This window comes from Schistocerca piceifrons, chromosome 7, assembly GCF_021461385.2.
Source record: "Schistocerca piceifrons isolate TAMUIC-IGC-003096 chromosome 7, iqSchPice1.1, whole genome shotgun sequence".
Classification (NCBI taxonomy): domain Eukaryota; kingdom Metazoa; phylum Arthropoda; class Insecta; order Orthoptera; family Acrididae; genus Schistocerca; species Schistocerca piceifrons.
In genome coordinates this window covers 148,864,692-148,890,931 of record NC_060144.1, presented here as the reverse complement: position 1 = coordinate 148,890,931, position 26,240 = coordinate 148,864,692, and the positions used below count along the sequence as shown (strand labels likewise).

The window sequence follows — 26,240 nt, the reverse complement described above, 5'->3', positions numbered from 1 at the left end:
ACTTTGCTATGTCATCTCGCTCAACATAGAGGTAACTAATCTAAGACAATTATTAGACGTAATGTGGGACCCGAAGGAATCAAAATGAAAGCTTAAACAGAATTAATTTTGAATATTTGTGATCGAGGGCATCGTCTGTTACACTTGTACATGCACCGTAAGACAGTTAGATTACTGAGCTACTTGACTCACAAAACGCGGTGTGTACGTTGCAGGGTAACACCAGCAGCAGGCGTGCAGGCAGCAGGTGTGGTTGGGGTACTCACGTAGTTGTCGCGCAGGTCGTCGTGCGTCCTCTCCACGCCGTCGTCCAGCACGACAACGCGGACACCCCTACCGGTGACGCCCGCCGCGTACACAGGCAACACGTGCAGGTCCAGCTTGGGCAGGTCTGGCCGCGTGCGGGTGTCCCTCTGCGGAAGAAAAATGATCGTCACTGCTGATGTAAAGCGATGAAGTACACTGCCTCCTCAGAAGTGTCTAGACACCTGTTAATGGACAACAGTGTGGGATGTATCCACCCTTCTCGTTTGTGTCGGGTCCAACTCAGCTGGGAAAACTTTCAACGGATTGTCCAAACGTCTGTCGAGATACGGCAGCTCAGTCTTTCTCAAGATACGAAATCGGAGAAGGTACCGATACAGGACGCGATGTCCACGTTGTAACTGATCGTAAAGGTTTAGATCAGGACTCTGGGTAGGCTAGTCCCATTTAGGAATATTGATCTCCACAAATCATTTCCTCAAAGATACTGCTTTATGACGGGGCATTGTCATGTTGCAACAAACAGTCACCGACTCTGCACTGATCTGCTGCTGAATGGAGTACACAGTGTTGTAAATAGTCAGCGTGTCATTTCGCATTTAGCGTTTTCTGCAGCGCAATAAGGGAACCACACCATAACGATGGAAGACACGCCCTTGCCGTAACACTACCTCCTCCGCACTTAACTCTTGGCGCCTCAAGTGATGACAGATAACATTCTCCATGAATTTTCCAAACTAAAACTTCTCCATCGAACTGTCTCTGGGTACTCATATCACTTGTTTCCAGTCATCCATTGTCTTTTGGATCACTACACAGACGGCCGCGGTGGCTGTGCGGTGCTAGGCGCTTCAGTCCGGAACCGCGCGACTACTACGGTCGCAGATTCGAAACCTGCCTCGGGCCTGGATTTGTGAGATGTGCTTAGGTTAGTTAGGTTTAAGTAGTTCTGACTTCTGGGGGACTGATGACCTCAGATGTTAAGTCCCATAGTGCTCAGAGCCATTTGAACCATTTTGAATTACTACACAAATTTGTAACTTACGTGGAGCGGCTTTGTCATTATACCACATTCTTTTTTTAGCTCCCTATGCACAAACATTTTGCTAGCTGGAAGTCTGGTAGCGCTTCGGTACTCGCAAGTGATTGCTTACGCTGATTCCATGCGCTTTTTTACCATCACTCTCTCGGTCATGGGTGTATGTGTCGTTCTTAGTGTAAGTTAGTTAAAGTTAGATTAAGTAGTGTGTAATCTTAGGGACCGATGACCTCAGCAGTTTGGTCCCATAAGACCTTAGCACAAATTTCCAAAAAATTACCATCACTCTCCGCAATGCTGGGCAGTTCCTGTCTATCAGCGCTTATGATGTCTGCCAGCTCTTTGTTTAGCTGTCGTTGCTCTTCGGGTTTCCGCTTCACAATCACGTCACCAGCAGTCGACTTTTGCACCTTGAGAAGATTTGAAATGCCTCTGATGGGACTGTTAATCAGGTGACATCCAGTGAGTCACTGAGGTCTTCTGACCGATGCTATCTGCTTTTAACGCTTCGCTACTGACAACACAACATAGCCCACCTCCTTTTACACTGAAATTACAATTAAATCAATACTATCAGCTGCTGATGGGCGTTGATATACATCAACGGGGACAGTTGACAATGTGTGCCCCGACTGGGACTGGAACCCAGGATCTCCTACTAACATGACAGACGCTCTATCCATCTGAGCCACCGAGGGCACAGCGGATAGTGTGACTTCAGGGATTTATCGCTGGCAGGCTCCCCGTGAGACCCACATTCTCAAATTATAGTCCACACACTACACTCGTAGTGCCCCTGCCATTATACCCAATACTCGCGCCGGCCGTGGTGGCCAAGCGGTTAAAGACGCTACAGTCTCGAACCGCGCGACCGCTACGGTCGCAGGTTCGAATCCTGCCTCGGGCATAGATGTGTGTGATGTCCTTAGGTTAGTTAGGTTTAAGTAGTTCTAAGTTCTAGGGGACTGATGACCTTAGAAGTTAAGTCCCATAGTGCTCAGAGCCATTTGAACCATTTCAACCCGTTACTCGAGCCATCACTCCACCGAGTCCCGTAAGAGTTCAGGCAAATTGTGTGCATTGACACTGAAGAAGGTCATCAGCCGGTTAGTCTTAAACGATATGAAGATGGCATCTGCTCTTTCGGATACGTCCGAAAGAACAGATGCCATCTTCATATCCTTTTATACCGGCTAGTACGCCTCCCGTGACATCTAGTGGTATGTTCTGCATTGCATGAGGTGTTCAGATACTTTTAATCCGGTAGTTTATATGTCGGACCGAGGAACGAGGTAGCAGAGTTGGGGCTTCCGGACACTACTTCATAAACGGAATGTAACTGATCTCTCATCTAAATGGTGGAGTAGACATGTAAGCAACATGCTGTTATTGTGGCAGGTTATCACCAATTACAGCTTAGTAGCATTAAACACACTTTATAGCTGCGTCCACGCAACGAAGCAAATCATTGGGTTGTCAATGTTCAGAAGATCTCACAAAACTATTAAAACACACGTAACAGCCTTCGTAAAATACTGTGTGTTTCAAAATAAATACATGGGTTTAAACGCTTTGTAGCATTTATTACGTTCAACTTATAATTACACTACAGGCCATTAAAACTGCTACACCAAGAAAAAATGCAGATGATAAAAGGGTGTTCATTGGACAAATATATTATACTACAACTGACATGTGATTACATTTTCACGCAATCTGGGTGCATAGATCCTGAGAAATCAGTTCCCAGAACAACCACCTCTGGCCGTAATAACGGCCTTGATACGCCTGGACATTGAGTCAAACAGAGCTTGGATGGCGTGTACAGGTACAGTTGCCAATGCAGCTCCAACACGGTACCACAGTTCATCAAGAGTAGTGACTGGCGTATGGTGACGAGCCAGTTGCTAGGCCACCATTGACCAGACGTTTTCAGTAGGTGAGAGATCTGGAGAATGTGCTGGCCAGGGCAGCAGTCGAACATTTGCTGTATCCAGAAAGGCCCGTACAGGACCTGCAACATGCGGTCGTGCATTATCCTGCTGAAATGTAGGGTTTCGCAGGGTTCGAATGAAGGATAGAGCCACGGGTCGTAACACATCTGAAATGTAACGTCCACTGTTCAAAGTGCCGTCAATGCGAACAAGAGGTGACCGAGACGTGTAACCAATGGCACCCCATACAATCACGCCGGGTGATATGCCAGTATGGCGATGACGAATACACGCTCCCAATGTGCGTTCACCGCGATGTCGCAAAACACGGATGCGACCATCATGATGCTGTAAACAGAACCTGGATTCGTCCGGAAAAATGACGTTTTGCCATTCGTGCACCCAGGTCCGTCGTTGAGTATACCATCGCAGGCGCTCCTGTCTGTGATGCAGCGCCAAGGGTAACCGTAGCCATGGTCTCCGAGCTGATAGTCCATGCTGCTGCAAACTTCGTGGAATTGTTCGTGCAGATGGTTGCTGTCTTGCAAACGTCCCCATCTGTTGACTCAGGGATCAAGACGTGGCTGCACGATCCGTTACAGCCATGCGGATAAGATGACTGTCATGTCGACTGCTAGTGATACGAGGCCGTTGGGATCCAGCACGGCATTCCGTATTACCCTCCTGAACCCACCGATTTCATATTCTGTTAACAGCCATTGAACGCGAGCAACAGTGTCGCGATACGATAAACCGCAATCGCGATAGGCTACAATCCAAGTCGGATACGTGATGGTACGCATTTCTCCTCCTTACACGAGGCAACACAACAATGTTTCACCAGGCAACGCCTGTCAACTGCTGTTTGTGTATGAGAAATCGGTTGGAAACTTTCCTCATGTCAGCTCCTCATGTCGCCACCGGCGCTAAACTTGTGTGAATGCTCTGAAAAGCTAATCATTTGCATATCACAGCATCTTCTTCCTGTCGGTTAAATTTCACGTCTGTAGCACGTCATCTTCGTGGTGTAGCAATTTTAATGGCCAGTAGCGTATTTAAATCACTTGCAGTCTCCACGTGAGTACGGCCAGTACCTTGCGGACGTCCTACTCCGTTCTACATACGTTTGACGGAGTTATCAATACACGACGATATAATAATTTTCCAGTTTAAGTATAGAAACCTTTTTGTAGTGAGTAAATCCGAAATATTTTCATTTTAGTGCAAGCAGTATGTTAAGAAGCTCTTTCTCCTATGATGAATTCCTCTTTGCAGCGCACTCAAATTTGGCATCGGTATGGCAACGTATGCCAAGAAATTAGTTGGTTCAGGTTCGATCTACTGGTTTGGAAAGAAAGACGAAGTTTTTTAGGAATTTTCTTGCATAGAATTTTAAAGCGAGAGTTAACGATTCCGTAATAATAGTCACATTTTTTAAATCTTATGAACATTGTTGTGAAATGGTATACCCACGACAGAAGTTGGCGAATTGCTGTCATATCTTCTGAAGGACGTGGTGCAATTGTCCATCCGGCGGCTAGCGAGAATAACGATATTCTTTTGTTACAACAAGCAGTGTGCAGTTGCTAGGTAACGATCCCCTAGTTCGTTACAGCGCAGAGTCCCTCCGTGATGCTTGTCGTCGTTAGCTGGATTATTGCATCGGCTCAGGTACGTCTACTGCCCAGAAAGCTTTATCATTACGTTTCAGATATGTTTACTAAATCACGTTTAGTTAATGAACCCTTTATGTCCACCGTAGTCAACCGAATGCTCGAAACGGTTGTGAGACATTGTTATTACCACATTACTCACGTTGCGTGCAGATGGCAGCGCACATTTATGAGACACTATACGCCCCGCGAAGAAACTTGTCGATGTTTCTTCCCTTTTTTTTCTCTCTCTGTATCTGTCGCTCTTTATCTTCTTAAGAGATCAAGGTTCGAAAAGAAACAAATTCAGGATGACGGCTGAACTACACTATGTGGATTGTGCCAGATTCTGAACAACTGGTTTACGTATGTTATGCGTCAAAATAGTTCTTGATGTGTGAAACTTTGTTTAATACTCGGTAGTTTTATCCTTATGAGCAGCTAACTATTACCGCCCACGGAATCCACAGATATGAACGCCACTGCGTGTATTGTTTTGGAAGGCTTTATGGGTCAGGTCCATTAGCCGTAATCCTGTGTTAATAACTGGTGTGATGCCGACAGCATTAGCTTCAAATGAATTTGTGTGTGTGTGTGTGTGTGTGTGTGTGTGTGTGTGTGTGTGTGTGTGTGTGTGCGTGTCAGTGTGTGCATGTGCGTCCAATATGTGAAACAGAATGCAGTATAAACCATTAGAATACTATATGCGGTAATGTGATATCAGTGTTCAATAGACGTATTAAATAATGCGTGTTCAATTTAGAAAACGCAATAAAGTAAATATAAGGATTGTGGCATGCATATTAGAAGATACGCCACTCGTATGATTGATTAAAGCGAATCCAATTAAAGAAAAAGTAATGTTCTGGGGAAACTTACTTCCATGCTATAACTAGTGGCCAGTAGTTTTCCCGATGAGCGATATCGACTGTGTATTTATGACTTGCAAGTAGATTAGGTATTGTATCAACAAATTAAGATTCCATTATTTTTTCAGATTTGGTAATACAGTCTTCGACTACTTTTTTTTGGATGACAACTTTGCTCCTCAAAGACTGTACAATTACTGAGAATTATGATTATTTATATGAATCTGTTGGCGGACTCCACGTGTAGACCGATTTTCAAGTGGTTTCTACGTGTGCAAAAACATAAACGTGCGTCACACAACTGTCGGATTGTAGAGCGCTCTTGACATCACACAAATGCCTCTCATAGGACATTCAAAAATACAGTAGCCATGGCTGCAAAGAATCAACCACACCTTTTTAGTACGCTTTCAGACGAATGGAATTACGCCCTGTACTTTTTCGTGGAATTTTGTGTTTTCTGACACCACCACTACGGAACAATAACGCAGTTGATTATGCGTGGTCATGACTCCCCTACTTTCGGATGTGAAATGACATCCCTTTGCTTATGACGATAATCGCCCGATGTTTAGAATGTCATGAGACGCACGTTTATTGTTATACAACTATAACACCATTTGAAAGTGTTATTTAATATGAAGTTGATCAATAATGTTACATAAATGTATCCTATTACCTGTAATTGCGCAGTCTTTGAGGGCAATGCTATAGCCTAATAGCAGTTGTTGTACAGATAGAATGATTGTAGATGTTCTGAAAACCAGCGGTTAAAAATGCGCAACATTAGTAATCTGTAAATAATGAACTGATATGCTGGAGGTGCGGATCATAGCATTTCTGCTCCCATTCTTTTCTACCCTTGCGATGCTGTTCTCTCTTGTCTTGAGATAAATTATTTGTTTCTGCTACGCTGCAGAAAATTATACTTTTTTCTATCATGATGTACTGTGTCATAGCGTTCAAGATCAGATGGTGACTGTCGTTGACTATGAAGGAACAAGACGGTTACCTGTGGAATAATGAAGCTGAAGTAATCGGTATTACAAGTCCTTCTTTGTGTGCTCTGGTGAACTGACCTTAAATTATAATTTTTTATGGGACTAACATTCTTTGCTTTAAAAAGCCGTAATGTCAAATATGTCCACCGAAAAAATAGTTTCGTGCATGAGTGCTAACAATATGTTGCTCGTCAACCGGTGTCAGTCTTGTGTGTTGAGAACTTTTGTCGTGAAAGCAGGGCATTTTCTCTCACTGTTTTCCTGAGAGTGAAACCACTAGGCGAATTTTTGTTTGTTGTCCCTCTAAATATGCAAATTTTTATGTATTAATTAATCTGATATTAACGTACAAATGCTTTTTGCCTGCGAAATTGGAGAGGAAACGGTAGACAATCATGATACTGCTTAAAGGGGTTCATGGTCTCGTTTTCCAGTTCACAGTAACAAATTACCATCTACTTAAAAATGTCAGCGCAATTTATGTCGAACTATAAATGTCCCCTACAACTACCAAACTGGGTAATTTATGATTAATTCTGTTGTCCTAATTTGTCTTTTTGACATCAATGTTTCGTTTTTAAAGGAAAATAAATACAACCTGGACTTTCAATTCTCTAACAGAGTATTTTCCTAATTACCTACCTTATTATCGACGCTGTTTCCTGTGAAAGTTTTTCTTGTGGATAATCATGTTTAATTAGTAGAGGAGATCTCGTATTAAAATTCTACTTCTAGTAAGTCTTTCATTGAAAATAAATAAAACAGGGTTGTCTTAATGGATTAAAATCAACCCTTGTAATGAGGAATGCCCATTTTCTGCTGTGAGGCATGGAAAAAACGGTGTAACTAATACTTGGAACAAACGCGTGTATCATCGGGATTTAGTCTGCCGCGATTCGTACATACAGTTGCAGGAAAAGTAGCTGCGAGCCTATACAGTGAAACAAAAATTCGTAGAACGCTGATGCTATTTGCATGTACGTCGGTTAACGGGATTTCCTCACAGTTTCTCAGTCTGACCTCTCCGCTGATCCGATGGAAACTCACTGTGGCCGCTTCCTGTTCATTTACAACCCTCGCATGTTTGAGAGTGTGTCTTGGCAGTTCAAATGTTTTAATTTATATTGATACTGATTCCTGTTAGCTAATTAAATAGTTTTTAGTTTACAGGAAACTGATGAAGAAATAATATTACAATTCCATTTCTGAAAATTAATTAGCTACAAATTTTGTTATTTAATTTGCTGCTTTACAGTTCTTTTTGTCCCTATTATCTGTAATTTTGTACAAATACTATTTAGAGAAGTAGTAGATCGTTTTTACCAACATTATATTAAGACATCAGAGGGAACCAGAATGATGGACCACTGAATAATTTAAAACACCTTTCTTCTCAAACGGTACTGACGCTTTAATTTGATTGATGCGTTTAATTTTCAAACCACTGCGTGCAAAAATCTGGCGTGATACTCGGAATGACTGCATGTAGTTGAGAGCCGTGATTTCTTGCAACACAGTGCATTTTAGAAATAAGAATACTCATCACAGTCTTGACAGTAACCAATATTTCTTCTGCACCGGAATTCCTGGCGAACAGTATTTACCAGAGTGTTCCCCGATGAAAATGACATTCGATGGAGTTTTGTGACGGGTTTGAATTGCTTCATTTGTGTGTGTTCAAATAGTTAATTTTAGACAGAAATATGCATATGTTTATAAGAGGATATAAACATAACATGCTTCCATTCCATGAAGAAATAATTTCGAACTGGAGCTCTGATATCAGCATGAAAGTGCTCCTGTCCACAAAACAACGACTGTCACATCGTGGCACGAAATTAAGATGATTTTTCTGGGCTTGGCTGTCGGTAACACGATCTAAATCTCTTATAATATCAATGACAAGTTTGTGTGCAACGTCAGTTTGCGCAAAAGTAAGACGTTATGCACCATGCTCCACGAAAAATGGAAACATATTGGCCTTTCATTGTGTCAGTGTTTGTAATAAAAATGGTTCAAATGGCTCTGAGCACTATGGGACTTAACATCTATGGCCATCAGTCCCGTAGAACTTAGAACTACTTAAACATAACTAACCTAAGGACATCACACACATCAATGCCCGAGGAAGGATTCGAACCTGCGATCGTAGCGCTCACGCGATTCCAGACTGAAGCGCCTAGAACCGCACGGCCACTCCTGCCGGCAGTGTTTGTAATAACACCCAACAATTGGACAAGTGGTGACATTTGACTACATAGTGCACACATATCTGGCTATGTTGGCTTGTATTTGCAAGTATACAGTGAGGTGACAAAATTCTTTGGAAACCTCCTAATATCGTGTCAGAACTTCTTTTGCCTGGTGTAGTGCACCAACTCAACGTGGCGTGGATTAAACAAGTCGTTTGAAGTCTCCTGCAGAAATATTGTGCCCTGCTGAAACTATAGCCATCCATGGTTGCGAAAGTGTTGTCGGTGTAGGAAATTGTGCGCGAACTAACCTCTACATTATGTCCCATAAATGTTCGATGTAATTCATATCGAGCGAACTGGGTGGCCAAATCATTCGCTCGAACTATCCAGAACGTTCTCCAAACCAATCGCAAACCAATGGTCCGATGACATGGCACATTGTCATCAATAAAAATTTCATCGTTGATTGAGAACATGAATTCAGTGAGTGGCTGCAAATGGTGTCCAGGTAGCCGAAGATAACTATTTAATTACAGCTTTAGTTGATCCTGAGAACCCAGTCCATTCCAAGTAAACACAGCCCACACCATTATGGAGCAACAAACAGGTTGCACCGTGTTAACCTTGTTGACAACTTGGTCGATGGCTTCGTGGAGCCTGCGCCACATTCGAACCCTACCATTAGCTCTTACCAGCTGAATTCTGGACCCGCATGATCAGGCCACGGTTTTCCAGTCGTCTAGCGTGCTATCGATATGGTCACGAGCCCAGGAGAGGCGCTGCAGGCGATTTCGTGCTGTCAGCAAATACAGTCCCGTCATTCATCTGCTGCCATCGCCCATTAACGCCAAATTTCGTCGCACTGTCCTAACGGATACGTTAGTTGTACGCCCCACATTGATTTCTGCGGTCACTTCAAACAATGTTGCTTGTTTGTCAGTACTGATAACTATATACGTACACCACTGCTCTCGGTCGTTAAGTGAACGCCGTCAGCTACTGAGCTTCCGTGATGGGAAGTAATGCCTGAAATTTGGTATTTCGGCATACTCTTCATACCGGGGATCTCGGAATATTGAATTTCCTAATGACTTCCGAAATGGAATGTCACATGCGTCTAGCTCCAACTACCACTACGCGTTCAAAGTCAGTCAGTTCCCGTTGTGGGGCCATCGTCACGTAGGAAATCTTTTGACATGAATCACCTGAGTACAAATAACAGCTCCAACAGTGGGCTGACCTTTTATATTCTCGTGTACACGATACTACAGTCATCTGTATACATGCATATAGCAGTCCCATGACTTTCCTCATCTTAGCATAGATACAATAAAAAATCATGAAACGTCTGCGCTCCGTGTCAGTGTGTTTCGTTATTCTGTCAAAATATAAAGCGAACTGAATGTCAGAACATCTAAGATAAATATATCAGAAATAAAATGTATGTTGCTACATTATAGTCTTGTGCAAACCAGATGCGTTCATATCGTGTACCGACTGGCACTTCATACCATTAACAAAGACGTTGGCCCATACGACAGTGAGGAATGTAATATGGTAACGATCATTTTCATAAGAGTCCTCACACGTGGGGACATACATCATGATATTTTTGTTATTATTTTATTGGTCTTTGAGTACTCTCCGTACAGTCCAAATGGTTCAAATGGCGCTAAGCACTATGGAACTTAACATCTGAGGTCATCAGTCCCCTAGAACTTAGAACTACTTAAACCTAACTAACCTAAGGACATCACACACAACCATGCCCGAGGCAGGATTCGAAACTGCGACCGTAGCGGTCGCGCGGATCCAGGCCCATACAGTCATCCACGTAAATAAATCATAATGACATACAACGCGTATCGATTTAAAGGAAAATTGATATTAACAAACTTAGACGATGATGATATAAAACAAAAGCAAAAGCAAGTTGAAACAATATACTTAGCTTACAAAAAGTTATTTAATTTACGTGAGTTATTCCATAACTCCCTTTTAGCTTCCGTTGGGAAGGTGTAAGTTTCTTTATACTTTACAAAGTCTGTGGTTGCCAATAAATTTGGTGTTTCTTGCTCACAACTTTCCATAGCAACTTTGATGTGAGATTCCACCGGTCTGACTTATCCAAAAAAATGTGCGATTTGTGTCTCCCTCTTGTTCGCAATTTTATTTCACTTACAAATCTGTCATACCGTTCGTGGTACGAACTAATCATTTAAATTCACAGCTTCTTTCATTGCATACAGTAAAAGAATTTATTTCTGAATTTTCGCAGGAAAACTTGCTAAGTTCATAACTGCACAGAAGATTTTCGCTACCGTTAACCGCTTTCCAATAGTGCAACTGTCATACATGAACCTAACACTTTTTTCATAATATTCACTGTTTTATATCTTCCATACCTTTTCTTGACACTTCTGTAATTCGACCTCGCCATTTCTTTGACCAGAAAAAAACATATTTTGCTGTATTACTACAGGAAACATCTGAGTGTAACACAAGAGTCTGTGTACGTAATAGCTGAAAGCTCAAATCAACAGAAAAATTGTCCCTAGACATACGAATTTTCAAGGTACCTGCTGCCCTTAATCCGGTACGTGGAGGCCCTGCAACCTTTTTCCTATCTAGTTGATTTACCTGTGCTATTATCTTGTGGGCTTACGGTTGGTTTTCATATCCTCTATGAAAATATTTAAAGAGAGTGTGCGCAAATGTAGAGTCCAAGAAAGTGGGCAATTTTTTCTCTGGTACCGTATAATTGTATTTAAGGGCTTCCACGATGTCCGTAATCCCGGCCCTCATCATTGTGATTTCGTTAGGCAACTTGTGCTTAAATCCTGCTTGTGCGTAAATATCCGAAAGCGCATTCTGTTCGTTTCTGGTTCTTTAGGCCATCTAGCAGAGTATCCGCGCCTGTGAATATATGGCTCGGAGCTCGAACTGGGCATGATTTGAAAGTGGGGCCTCAAATCTCACATCAGTCCAACGGTAGTACAGATGTAACTTTTTTGAAACATGTAGACGAGTAACATATTGTGGACAGTTTCTGAATGCAAGATAACACGACGTTCTCTGAAAATTGAGCCTTCTTCACTAGGAAAATTATGCCTTACGTAGCAAGTGTAGCGGTGATGTGTTACTTTCTACAACTAATACATTTGTTCGGTTGACTTCATGACACCAAGACTTACACTGTGCCCAGAAATGTGGCGACAAACTTCGAGGAATTAAAGAGGGTGGAACAAACTGAGGACAGGATCCCGTGTCTGGAAACGTCTTCCAACGGCGTTACAGAGCGTCACAGTTGCAGGCGCAAGGCCCTTCTTCGGCAGCAAAGGCGACTTTGTACACTGGCAGACCATAGCCGGAACGTGTTGCAGTGTTGTTTGTTAGTCAAACGCCTTGCCTGCTATGAATGCAATCGTCTGTTGCCTCAATAGATGATGGTTTCAGTCACGGGTTTAAGTGTGCAGTGTGCATTTCTCCTGGATCCTCCTGATATCTCCATTGTTTTTTTGGCACACAGCAGAAAACTAAACTACAGATGGAAACCCGAGTCTGAAATTGTCATCCACCAAGGCAATAGAACATCGCATTCATAGGAGGCAAAGCCAGTCTAAGCAGCTGTTAGTTCCGTCTTCTCCACTGGTGATTTTGGCAATCAGACGCGATCACTGAATAACGAACAATGTCGCGATATTTTCCCGCGTACAGGCCATCGGCGTACAAAATCAGGTTTTCTGCCCACAGGCTGGCACAGCGGCGACCGCTGGCGCCTATTAACTTCGACGCGCTGTAGATTCGTTGGATGGCGTTTTCGGACACAGGTTCCTATCCTCGGATTGTTTCTCAAGGCACCCTCTGAAACCTGTCGATGTTTGACGCAACATTTCTGAGACACCCTGTACTCTAAGTGATTTTCATGATATCGTACTAAGTTTTTGTAGTAAGCCGTCCATCGCCAATCTGTAGAATACACTTCGGTAGACTAGACACGACCACAGTAGCACACACCCGTTCTTTAAATGTCCTCCGTGTTCTCAGTGGTATGTCGTGGGGAGCGGATCGAACCGTCCTGCTTCGTCTATATCGGTCGATCGTCCGCTCAAAGCTGGATTATGGGAGCTTCGTATACGCCACTGCACGGCCATCCATCTTACGCCGCCTCAACTCCATACAACATAGGGGTTTACGACTTGCGATCAGAGCGTTTTATACTAGTCCCGTAGAGAGTCTTCATGCTGACGCTGGTGAGTTGCCACTCACCTACCGGCGCGATATACTGCTTTGTCGGTATGCCTGTCGGCTACTGGCAATGCCCGACCACCCGTCTTATCGTTCCTTTTTTGACGACTCTCTCGACCGTCAATACGGGTTGTATGTCTCTGCCCTGCTACCCCCTGGAGTTCGCTTTCGTCGCCTCCTTCAACACCTTAATTTTTCACTCCCTGCAACCTTTCGAGTGGGCGAGAGCCACACGTCACCTTGGCTCCAGGCTCAGGTCCGCGTTCACCTTGACCTCAGCTCGCTCCCAAAAGAGGTTACCCCCGGTTCGGTCTACCACTCCCGTTTTGTTGAACTTCGTTCGAAGATCATCAATATGACCTTCATTTATACACATGGCTCAAAGACCAATGACGGGGTCGGGTGTTCTTTTATTGTCGGGGCACAAAGTTTCAAATACCGGCTCCATGGCCATTGTTCGGTCTTCACAGCTGAGCTCTTTGCCCTCTACCAGGCTGTTCTTTACATCTGCCGCCACCGACATTCTGCTTATGTCATCTGCTCCGATTCCCTGAGCGCCATCCAGAGCCTCAGTGATCCGTATCCGGTTCACCCTTTCGTGCACCGGATCCAACGCTCTCTTCAGCAGCTGGTGGATGTCGGTTCTCCGGTTAGCTTTATGTGGGTCCCTGGCCATGTCGGGGAACGAAGCTGCAGATGCCGCGGCCAAGGCTGCGGTCCTCCAGCCTCGGACAGCTTCTTGTTGTGTCCCTTCGTCGGATTGTAGCAGGGTAATTTGTCGGCGCATTTTATCGCTGTGGCATGCCGATTGGGCTGCACTTACAGACAACAAGCTTCGGGCCTCGAAACCTCTTCCCGCGGCTTGGACGTCCTCCTCCCACCCTTCTCGCCGGGAGGAGGTCGTTTTGGCCCGGTTACTCATTGGACACTGCTGGTTCAGCCATCGCCATCTGCTGACGGCTGCGCCGGCGCCGTTCTGCCCATGTGGGCAATTGCTGACGGTCCGCCACATTTTAATGTCCTGTCCGGATTTTAACACACTGCGTCTAGATCTTAACCTGCCATGTACTCTAGATGCCATTTTAGCGGATGACCCACGAGCAGCTGCTCGCGTTCTTCGTTTTATCAATTTGACAAACCTCTCTAAGGACATTTGATGATGCTGTTTTTTAATCCTATGCCTGTCAGTCTGTCTTTTATCGTGTTTTCCCCTTTAGTTGTTGTTTTAAACTTGTGCCTCGTGGTGCATTCTTAACGTAGTCAGGGCGCTAATGACCATTGAAGTTGTGCGCCCTAAAACCACAAAAAAAACAGTAACACACGATACACCTCATGCATGTGTAGTAGTCCGCACCCCATGTTATAACTACCACTCCTCTTAACGCATTGCCGGCCGCTGTGACAGAGCGGTTCTAAACGCTTCAGTCCGGAACCGCGCTGCTGCTACGGTCCCTAGTTCGAATCCTGCCTCGGGCATGGATATGTGTGATGTCCTTAGGTTAGTTAGGTTTAAGTAGTTCTAAGTGTAGGGGACAGATGACTTCAGATGTTAAGTTGCACAGTGCTTAGAGCCATTTCAACCATTTCTGTTAACGCATTAAAGTTCTTATGTAAGTGCTGTCCATCGTAGGTTACAGTCGATGTACAGGCCAAGGTTCTTCACCACTGGCTTCACCGGAAGAATATATGCTCCTGGCGTCATAGACTGGGTGTATTGTATCTGATGTCTGGTGTAAATGTTCACAGCAGACTTGGTCTGCGAAATGGTCAGTCCGATTTCCTCCAGCCTTTAGCCGATGGCTGTCGTTTCTGCGTCCGTTTTACGCTATCATTCCCCTAAACTGTCGCTTGTATACAGGGTGGTCCATTGATCGTGACCTGGCCAAATATCTCACGAAATAAGCGTCAAACGAAAAAAATACAGAGAACGAAACTTGTCCAGCTTGAAGGGGAAAACCAGATGACGCTATGGTTGGCCCGCTAAATGGGGCTGCCATAGGTCAAACGGATATCAACTGCGTTTGTTTTAAATAGGAACCCCCATTTTTTTATTACATTTCGCGTAGCTCAAGAAATGATAAGTACAGGAGTCTGAAAACACAGGATATAAAAATAAAATTGCAAGGCGGTGATGGTTAACAGAATGGCATCAAACGACAACAAATGGTAATAACGTACAGTGATTAATACATTAAGCACCTATGACCTGAAAAGTGGAACACCTCAAAAGGTGGTCGTTTCCTTCAAGCGTTCCAAGTATGTAGCTACAGAGCCTGCGAAAGACTGTTCGTAAGTCTAAAGCACCTGCCTCTTCGAACATTCTACTTGCACACAGTTGTTGCAAAAGTGAAATATCTTTTATAGAACTAGGGCCTACACCAAAATAAAAATAAAACACAAAAGTTACACAATTAGCTTTGACAGCAAACGTTACAAAATTAACTCTGAAACAGATAACATGTTAACAACCTTCTCCCAGTTGGCGGCAATCTTTAATGCTAACGGAAGTCGTGATAAATACAATGAACCGTATGAAGTCGTCGAAGAGTGAAGAAACAGTGGGATAATAAATCTGTAGCTAAAAAAAGAGGAAGAAATAAACACGAGCATAAAGGCAATAAACTTCAAAACTAATTCCGCGAAAGGAAATCTTGCATATTTGCAGTTACACACGAAATAGGAAACATTTGTAAAATGTGACGTCACTTTAAATATAACCGTAAGTACAAAACGCGCACACACGAAATTCAGGATTAATATCTATGGCAGACAGGAAAGTGGGTGGCTGGTTTTCCTTGCTACTGCAAGAAATGACTTCGTGTTAATGCTTAGCTTGGACCCCATGATAATCGTATCATCATGTAGAAAATAATTTACAGTCGTCATCTCTTCTTTTTCATAAGGTTCAAATGGCTCTGAGCACTATGGGACTTAACTTCTGAGGTCATCAGTCCCCTAGAATTTAGAACTGGTTAAACCTAACTAACCTAAGGACATCACACACATCCATGCCCGAGGCAGGATTCGAACCTGCGGCCCTAGCGGCCACGCAGCTCCAGGCTGTAGCGTCTAAAACCGCTCGGCCACTCCGGCCGGCCTTTCTCATAAGGTTTCACGATTTCCCTTGTCGCCGTTACGTGACAGTTTCTGAGTAACCAGAATGCCACCACTGATAGCACTTTTACAGGAAACTCTGGCAGCTTTACATTTGTAATTACGTGGACTGGATGTGTTCGAATGTCTCAGTTTTGATTCGTTCGACCGAAATGTGTCTCAAATCTCCCAAAATGCATTCAGACATACCAGAACAACTGTGACATGTCACACGTGTATGTTCCTTACTAGTATACTTGAAACTCGGATAGCCGTACACAGTACGACCCGCGTTCTGAACCGTTCGGCTGCGGGTGGCCAGCCGAGAGTGTCGGGTCGCCTCATTACCGAGACCGCGCTCTCGGAACACGATAATCTCGCAGGCAGCATTCTCGCTGCTCAGTCCCGCTTACGAGAACTAGCGGGAATACGGCGACTGCTGACGGCCTCTAATATCAATTATCAACGTATTGTAGCATGTTGATGAAAATTGAGTGCATATTTACGGTGTAGATATTAAACATTATCGGTGAGAGAGCTCATCCTTGCGGGATGCCCTTACTTCGTCCCACGCTGCTGTTACCAATTTTCACACAAAGTTCTCTGTTTTTAATTAGACAAAGGAGATTGCCAATGTAGTGAAGAAGTATACTGCGTAGCTCTGTGTTCTTGAATAGTAACCAAAGGTCATCTGCATCATAAGCATTTTCAATATCCCTGTAAACCGCTATTAGGGACTTGTTGTTTCCGAGGCAAACCTGGATATCTGTAATTAGTTGTGCTAGTGTTTCATAGGTTCCGCTATCTTTGCAGAAGCCCACCTGTCCATTCTGTAACAAGCCGTTATATTCGTACTGGCATTCTATCCTGCGTTTTATTACTGTCCCTAACATCTCCAACGAACATGAATGTCGTGCAATAGCTTTGTGTTACGACAATTCATACAGGAATTTTCCAGGCTTCAAAATTACAATGAACTTACGCTGTCTGTAGTCCATCCGGATCTTCTACGCAGACCCAGGACTCGTATGTGAAAACGACATGGTGTCACAGTTATGTCCAATATTGTCATTGGGCGCACCGCTGTTTCCAGGTCTCTCGACGCTGCCGTCACAAGGAAAGACGCGACCTAGGTTGCCGTGCTGAAAGTGGTGGCGTAGACGCCGTCGCATTGTCCATGTGTATAATTGGCTAAGAACAAGCCCTTTATCTGCCCCATTGTAAGGACGTTGCTGTACAGGCCTGCACGGCCATATTAACAATACGTCAGTGCTCTCGGGCGCTAGTTGCTTGGAGCTGTGCAGATACTGCATAGCGTCGAGTATGGCCTCCTGAGTCCACTGACCCGTGTTCGCATGGAATTCGTGGGATCCCGACCAACGAGAGAAGCAATTTCGTAGAACGATACACAGGCAAACAATTTCGATGCAATTCGTGAAAGACTAGCCAGCTATGTAAACTTGACTTACAAACGAAGTGTAGTTGGTGTTATCCTTACCTAACCTGTGTGACTGAGCTGAAACGCTAATCATTTGCATATCCAAGCATGTAATGCAATCCATGCCGATTTGACGTTTTTTGCATGCTGTCTTGAAGGTGTCGCAGTTTTAAGGACCAGAAGTGTGTATCTAACAGCGCCATCGATAAATATGATGGCTGGCAGCTGAGTATAGCATGGAAGCCAGCCATAGCTAATTTAAAGCACGCCCAGTATTCGCTAGCACGACTCACAGCCAGTGACCCAGTACCACACTAATATAAGGACGAAGCCAGTGACCACATGTCAGTGAATCAGCAACTGAAAATGGCTGAAAGTTCGTGGAAGTACAAGCACTTGACGTTAGAGGGATTTCATTGGTGAACTGTCTTTTCTATGGGTGCTGTCAGTAAGCGCGAGCAACAACGAATCAGCTGCGTAAATAATCTATACACATACAGAATTAAAGAGAGTGAACTGTGATATTTCTGTCTTCTGAAAGGATGCAATTTATGACAATGTAAATAAAGCTGCAAAACATGTTACAATGATGACCATATGATATTAACAGGAATATCCTGTAGTTATGATATGGGGCAATAGCCTACAGTATCTATCAGTCGAGGGACCGTCACGACAGTGGAACAGACATACCATTTAAAACTGTACACTTATAAAACCATTTGTGTGTATATAATAATTATATTTAAAGAGCGACATCATGGAACCATAAATAACTGTACGTTTATATAGAGACAACCAGTTTCAGACGAACGAACATCTTCAAGTCTCCTAAATACGTCCAAAAATATATAAGAAAAATGACACGTAAAAAGAGCACATACATATATATCGGACAGACACGTGGGCTAAAATGTCATTGTTAATTGCATATTCCCACCTATGATGGCAAATTAGGTCATATGGCATGGCAATCGATACGAAGTGGATGTCGTTTATCTAGAGCTAAAACAACCCATTACGTTATAATAGGCGTAATTATTTTACGGAAATTGTTTCGATGTTCTATCTTTAACTGCACTAGTATGCCGAAACATTGACAGTAATGTGGTCACAGGCTAATGCAGTGGGACGTATTCTTTAATGACCTCTCATTTGTCTTCCACACAGTTACAATTGCAACGTTATTCCAGTGCATCATTCCGTCCAACCGCATTGTTTGGACCCATTAATCGCGCACGTAATTATCGAGAATATAGTCGATACTGTAGATTACATGCGAAGTTGTGATGCTCGTAAAGTGTCATTTACATTACAGGACACAGCTGCATTTCATGAGAAAATTAGTTAAATTTTTACTCTGACACAGATTACCTAGTATATTTGTTAACACCGTATTTGTGCCAAGCGAACTGATGCAGTGCTGGAACACGATTTTGGTATTGTGTAATAGTAGTTCAAATCTGGGCTCGGTCATTTTCTTTTGAATACTTCCCTCCTGATGAATGACGGATTAGTTTCTTCGACTAGGTGATAATAATTCAGTAAAAGTTGCTAACACTTTTCATGTGATCATCCGTTATCTTTGGACCGTTTATCTCGAGAGTAAAACCACAAATAATTTTGTGATAAATACGTTCTTGAACTATTGGAATTTCTTTCAGACTAGGAGAACGGACGGAAAGAGGTCAATTTCGTTTCCCTTGCTGTAATAGGAAGTAGCGTAGAATGGAAAGGCCCACAGACAGCTACACTGTATGATCAAAAGTATCCGCCACTCCAATGTAATGGGGAATTGACGACTAGCTGTCACGAAAGGTCTACCAGCCAGTATAAAATGAGGCTGTAGTATTATGTTATCAGTATAGAGGCAGTAACAGTAGAATGGTTCTGCGAGGAGAGCTAACAGACTACGAATGTGGATTAATCATTGGATCTCACGTGAATACCAAGTCTATCAATGCTATTTCAACCCTCCAAAAGCTACCCAAGTCGACTATTAATGATATGATTGTGATGTGGAAAGGCGAAGGAACAACCATAGCTAAACAAGGATCAGCAGACCTACGTACAGACGCATGGACACCACAAACCATTGCGGAGTGAGAAACGAAGCCGCAAAAAATCAGCAGAAGAAATCAGTCCAGAGTTTCAGTGTGGTACCAACAGTCCAATCTGGAAGAAGTTGAAAAGTATGGGGTACAAAGTTCGAGCAGCTCCTCATAAGCCAAGCTAAGTAACACTCAAGCTGGTGTAAACAGAGGCGCGGCCTGGACTGTGGATTGATTTAGAGTGATGAATGACACTATACAATGCGACAATCCGATGGAAGGGTTTGTGTTTGTGTTTGGCGAATGCCTGGAGAACGTTGTGTGCCCTCATGTGTAGTGCCAACAGAGAAGTACAGAGGAGGTTGTGGTACGATGTGGAAATTTTTTTCGTCGTAGGGGCGTGGTCCCCTTATTTAGCTTAAGAAAACGCAAAATGCTGAAAGATATTAACATATTTTACAGCACTGAGTACAGTGGAGCAGTAGTACGCAGACGACAGTTATTTACATCAGCACGAAGAAAGCGCAATCGGCCTTGCCGCGATGATAAGACTGGTTTCCGTCAGAACACAGAAGTTAACCACTGTCGTACTTGGATTGATGACGGTCCGGTCCGCCAAACGCTGTTGGCAAGCGGGGTGCACTCTAATTTTGTGAGGCCAATTGAGGAACGACTTTATGTGGAATTAGTAGCTCCGGTTACGGAAACCGAGAAAGGCCGGGAGAGCGGTGTGCTGTCCATATGCCCCTTCACATCCGCATCCAGTAACGCCTGCGAGCTGAGAATGACATGGTAGGCGGTCGGTACCGTTGGGCCTTCGATGCCTGTTCGGATGGAATTTAGTTTAGTTTTATCACGAAAAAAGCACCCTGTCATAAGGAAGGATCTATGACGCAGTTGTTTATGCACAGTGGCAAACCTAAAATGGTTTGTCATGCCTCGAGTCTTGTCCTCAGCCTTTGGAATGAATTAGAATGTAGAGTTTGGTCCAAACTCCAGAGTCCAACGTTACTGCCTTCTCTGGTTTCGTCCCTCGAGGAAGAATGAGCTGCCATTCTACCACACACATTCAGACACGTCATTGAAAGTGCCCACAGTAACGTTCAAGCCGTCGTAAAGGCGAAACATGGACACAACCCGTATTAATGTCCACTAATAAGTGTCTGGATACTTCTGAACATATACTATGTGATCAAAAGTATCCTGAACCCCCCAAAACATGCGTTTATCATATTAGGTGCAATGAGCTGCAACCCGCTGCCAGGTATTCCATATCAGCGGCCTCAGTATAGTCATCGTGAGAGAGCAGAAGGGATCGCTCCGCCTAACTCACGGACTTCGAACGTGATCAGGTGATCACTTGTGTCACTTGTGTCATACGTCTGTACACGAGATTTCTACACTCCTAAACATCCCTAGGTCCACTGTTTCCCATCTGATAGTGAAATAGAAACGTGAAGGGACACGAACAGTACAAAAGCGTACAGACCGACGTCGTTTTGTTGACTAAAAGAGACCACCGACAGTTGAAGAGGATCGTAATATGTAATCGGCACACATCTATCCAGACCATCCCACAGGAATTCCAAACTGCACCAGCATCCACTGCAAGTACTATGACAGGTAGGCGGGAGGTGAGGAAACTTGGATTTAATGGTCGAGCGGCTGCTCATAAGCCACACCTCACGCCGTTAAATGCCAAACGACGCCTCGCTTGGTGTAAGAAGCGTAAACATTGGACGTTTGAACAGTGGAAAAACTTTGTGTGGAGTGACGAATCATGGAACACAATGTGGCGATCCGATGGCAGGGTGTGGATATGGCGAATGCCGGGTGAACGTCATCTGCCAGCGTGTGTAATGCCAAAGGTAAAATTCGGAGGCGGTGGTGTTATGGTGTGGTCGTGTTTTTCATAGAAGGAAATAAAAATCGTTCAAATGGCTCTGAGCACTATGCGACTTAACTTCTGAGGTCATCAGTCCCCTAGAACTTAGAACTACTTAAACATAACTAACCTAAGTACATCACACACATCCATGCCCGAGGCAGGATTCGAACCTGCGACCGTAGCGGTTGCTCGGTTCTAGACTGTAGCGCCTAGAACCGCAAGGCCACTCCGGCCGACCATAGAGGGGACTTGCATCTCCTGTTTTTTGCGTGGCATTATCACAGCACAGGCCTACACTGAAATTTTCCACTGTTGAAGAGCAGTTCGGGGATGGCGATTGCATTTTTCAACACGATCGAGCAACTGTTCATAATGCACGGCCTGTGACGGAGTGTTTACACGACAATAACGTCCCATTAATGGACAGGCCTGTACGGAGTCCTGACCTGAATTCTTTAGAGCACCTTTGGGATGTTTTGGAACGCCGACTCGTGCCAGACCTCACCGACTTACATCGATACCTCTCCTCAGTAAAGCACATGGGCTGCCATTCTTCAAGAAACCTTCCAGCATCTGACTGAATGTATGCCTGCGAAAGTGGTAGCTGTCACCAAGGCTAGGGGTAGGCTAGTACCATACTAAATTCCAGCATTATCGATGGAGGGCGCCACGACCTTGTAAGTCATTTTCAGTCAGGTGTCCGGATACTTTTCATCACATAGTGCATAAATTGGATCTGCAAAGCAGGAGAATTAGCATATTTGGAGGCCTGTAAGAAGTCAGTATTCCATAGTCTGTTTAAGCACACAGCCTGAGAAAACAGTGAAGTATGCAGAAAACATGGTGAGATATCAATGTAACTACGTAAAAGTTCACACCATCAGTGGGTATGTAAATGACTGGTGCCGCAGATCCCTGTGATGGGGAAACGGCCTCAATAGTCCATTGTTGGTGTTTAGTTGTGTTACCATGCTCCATACGTTATATAAAGTGGATGAACAATATCAGGGGTTGAGCAATCAATGTGACGGACACAGAGATGGTGGGTACTTGTATGAGGCACGGTGATCGGCTCCTGGCAGAATTTGAGAGGGCATCATGGTGAGTCTACATTTGACCAGCTGATCGAATCGTGGAATATAAAGATTTGTGGGACATTCACATGTGACAGTGACACTTTGTTGATGTGCATGGGGACATGAGGCAGGTACACTCCTCGTAAATGTTGTATCGAGCACTTGTGACTACCACAAGAAAACATCGTAAAGCACACTGCACACGCTTCACATCAACTGCTGCCCTCTGGGAAAAGGTAATGGACTCGCTGCAACATTGTGTGTATCCTGCACCGTCGGTGGGAGACTAACATCAGCTGGACAAGAGAATTACTGTCACATGTATAGGCTGCCAGTAACAGTACAACACAAACGTTGGATCAGCAGAGCTGCTGCTGATGGCAGCGATGAATCGCGGTTTCACAGTACCATTGATTACTAGGACTCCATTGTCGACGATATGGTGGCGACCTGGCGAGAGGTTCCGTTCTTCCAGTGTTTTGGAGAGGCGCAGTGGTGCTACTCCATTTTGGTGTGGAGAGCCATCGGGTGTGACTTCAGGTCACAGTTGGTAGGGACTGAGGTAACTGTGACAGCACAGCGGTATATCAAGGAAATCCTGAGTTAAGTCCCATGCAACAGTGTTGTGGTTCCATTTTTCAGCAAGACAAAGCTTTTCCACACATGAGACTTGTCATATGAACTGTCTGCGTGATGCAAATGCAATCGCTGGGGTAGTAGGATCCCTATATCTGTCTCAACCGTATCAGTTCATGTGTGCAGGCCAGAGAGGGTGCAGCAACATACTAAGAGGTAGCTCACGCTCCCAAGATCCTTGTACCACTATTCTGTTTGTGTTTATAGATTATTGTTTTTGTAGTTAAGTAAGGTTGCTTCAGTTTATACAAACAACATAAATGTGAGCACTGCATACACGATCCCCTATAAGACAATTTCCATTATACTCTCTCTCTTTCCAAGCTTGAATCCCAACGGGCGGGGTCTGCTGGTTAATTGAACGTAGCATGTTAATTTTAAGGGGTGGCTGGAAGCCCTTCCTGTCGCCACCCCATACCCTCCTGGGAAGGTATTATAGTACCCCAAATGTCTGCGTCTAGTGTAAGCCATGGAATAGTGCGAACGTGGTCAGATGTCTGCGAGCCGTGCAACTGAGGCAGAACGCGGGGACAAGCCCAGTATTCACCTAGCGGGATGTGGAAAACCGCCTAAAAACCACATCCAGTCTGACTGGCACACCAGCCCACGTCGTTAATGCGCCAGAAGGATTCGATCCGGGGCCAACGTGCCTTCCGTGTCCAGGGAGCAGCGCGTTAGCGCTCTCAGCTACCCTGGCGGGTACGATTTCCATTATACTAACAAGGGCACCTCCCCATCGCACCCCCCTCAGATTTAGTTATAAGTTGGCACAGTGGATAGGCCTTGATAAACTGAACACAGATCAATTGAGAAAACAGGAAGAAGTTGTGTGGAACTGTGAAAAAATAAGCAAAATATACAAACTGAGTAGTTCATGGGCCACATAGGCAACATCATGGAGAACGTAAGCGCAGGAGCGCCGTGGTCCCGTCGTAGCGTGAGCAGCTGCAGAACGAGAGGTCCTTGGTTCAAGTCTTCCCTCGACTGAAAATTTTACTTTCTTTATTTTTGCATAGTTATTATCTGTCCGTTCGTTCATGGACGTCTCTGTTCACTGTAATAAGTTTAGTGTCTGTGTTTTGCGACCGCATCGCAAAACCGTGCGATTAGTAGACGAAAGGACGTGCCTCTCCAATGGGAACCGAAAACATTTGATCGCAAGGTCATAGGTCAACCGATTCCTCCACAGGAAAACACATCTGATATATTCTATACGACACTGGTGACGGCATGTGCGTCAGATGACAGGTATATGTTGTCGACCCACCTAACTTGTACACTTGGCGAATGGGTAAAAAGATTCTTCTACCTTGCCCGATTTAGGTTTCCTTGTGGATGTGATAATCACTCCCAAAAAAGTGAAGAAAACATAAGAGTGTGTCACATAAACTGAAAATAAAAAATTAAACTTTTCACTCGATGGAAGATTTGAACCAAGGATCTTTCGTTCCGGAGCTGCTCACGTTTTTTTTTTTTTTTTTTTTTTTTTTTTTTTTTTTTTTTTTTTTTTAGACTCGAACTCGGGACCTTTGCCTTTGGCGGGCAAGTGCTCTACCAACTTTTTTTTTTTTTTTTTTTTTTTTTTTTTTTTTTTTTTTTTTTACGCTACCCCTTCACTACTTTTTTTTTTTTTTTTTCTAACATATATTATCTCCTGCTTACATGGCAGTCGCTCTATCCATCCTTTTTTTTTTTTTTTTTTTTTTTTTTTTAACATTTACGTCAATTTGTAATGAGAAAGACTGAACAAAGTGTATATCATTGCTAGGCTGCTGTAGCGCAATATAAGAAAAGAAATGTCTTCTTAAGGATATTTTTTTTTTTTTTTTTTTTTTTTTTTTTTTTTTTTGCCAAGTAGTAAACAGAAATTGTTATGGTGCACAAAAGACTATCACTTCATAATTGAAGGAAGGTTGCTCCGCTCGCTCCGCGAGAGAAGGGAAATGTGAAAGCGAAAATGGGAAAGAAAAAATGCCTTCTGCATTGGTGAGCATCTGAATAGTATCGTAAAATTGCGGCAAGTGCTAAATTCCCAGGAAGCAAATGGGAGTCATACATACAGGTCACTGGCAACCTCTGCGATCCGAAAGATTGTATTTGAAGCATTTAACCGTTAATTATGATGTTCAGCATATTTCCAAATATCCTCCTGTAGTCACAGTGTTGTCTCATTTTAAAGTGTTCAATTTCTATGTAAGAATAATAGTCGAGGAAAGTAGCATGTCTATTCTGCATAATAAACGATGCTGTGTGGCCCATGATCCACGTTGCAGCGTTGTTTTTTGCTCGTGGATATCTCAGTTTTTGTGGCTGAATGATCTCTAAAAGATCTACACCACAGGGCGTCGTACGGTCTATCACCGACAATCGTTGACGAAGAAATGTAGTAATTTCTTCTGCATGTCCGCACGTGAACCTATGAAGAAGCGTATCGACCCTTCCGCATGCGTCACAGTTGGGCGTTGGATGAAGGCCAATTTTATGTAGCTTTTCATTCGTTGCTACTTTATCGTTGACTGTTAGATACCAGTCGGCTATGACGCGTGACGGTAACACGTCGCTGTGCACATTCCGCCATACTATACTCCAATGTGTATGTGGATGTTTTTCTTCGAGACGATTCCTGTGGTTTGTTGTCGTGAGAAGGCCATAAAGCTTCCTGTTCGTCAGGCTTCCGTTATCGACGATGTTGTGTCGAATGTAGCTCATTTCCATGTAGTACAGTCGCACATGTCGGTAAGCAAGTGGAATGCCGGCGATATTAACGGGTGGGTCAAGGCTATGAGGCTTCCACCGCTGAATGAGGTTTGTGATGATACTGGTCCTCCGGGTACGGAACTCCTTCCTGATGCGATT

At 43.9% G+C, this 26,240-nt stretch overlaps 1 protein-coding gene across 2 annotated transcripts in view; it reads right to left on the bottom strand.

The window, feature by feature from the left end:
- LOC124804929 (neuroendocrine convertase 1-like) overlaps positions 1–26,240 on the bottom strand; it is a 499,313-nt gene that overhangs the window by 166,617 nt on the left and 306,456 nt on the right. For both annotated transcript variants that reach the window (XM_047265304.1, XM_047265305.1), the window contains exon 5: positions 267–413. In XM_047265304.1, coding sequence (XP_047121260.1) covers positions 267–413 — 147 coding nt within the window. The remainder of the gene's footprint in view (positions 1–266; positions 414–26,240) is intronic.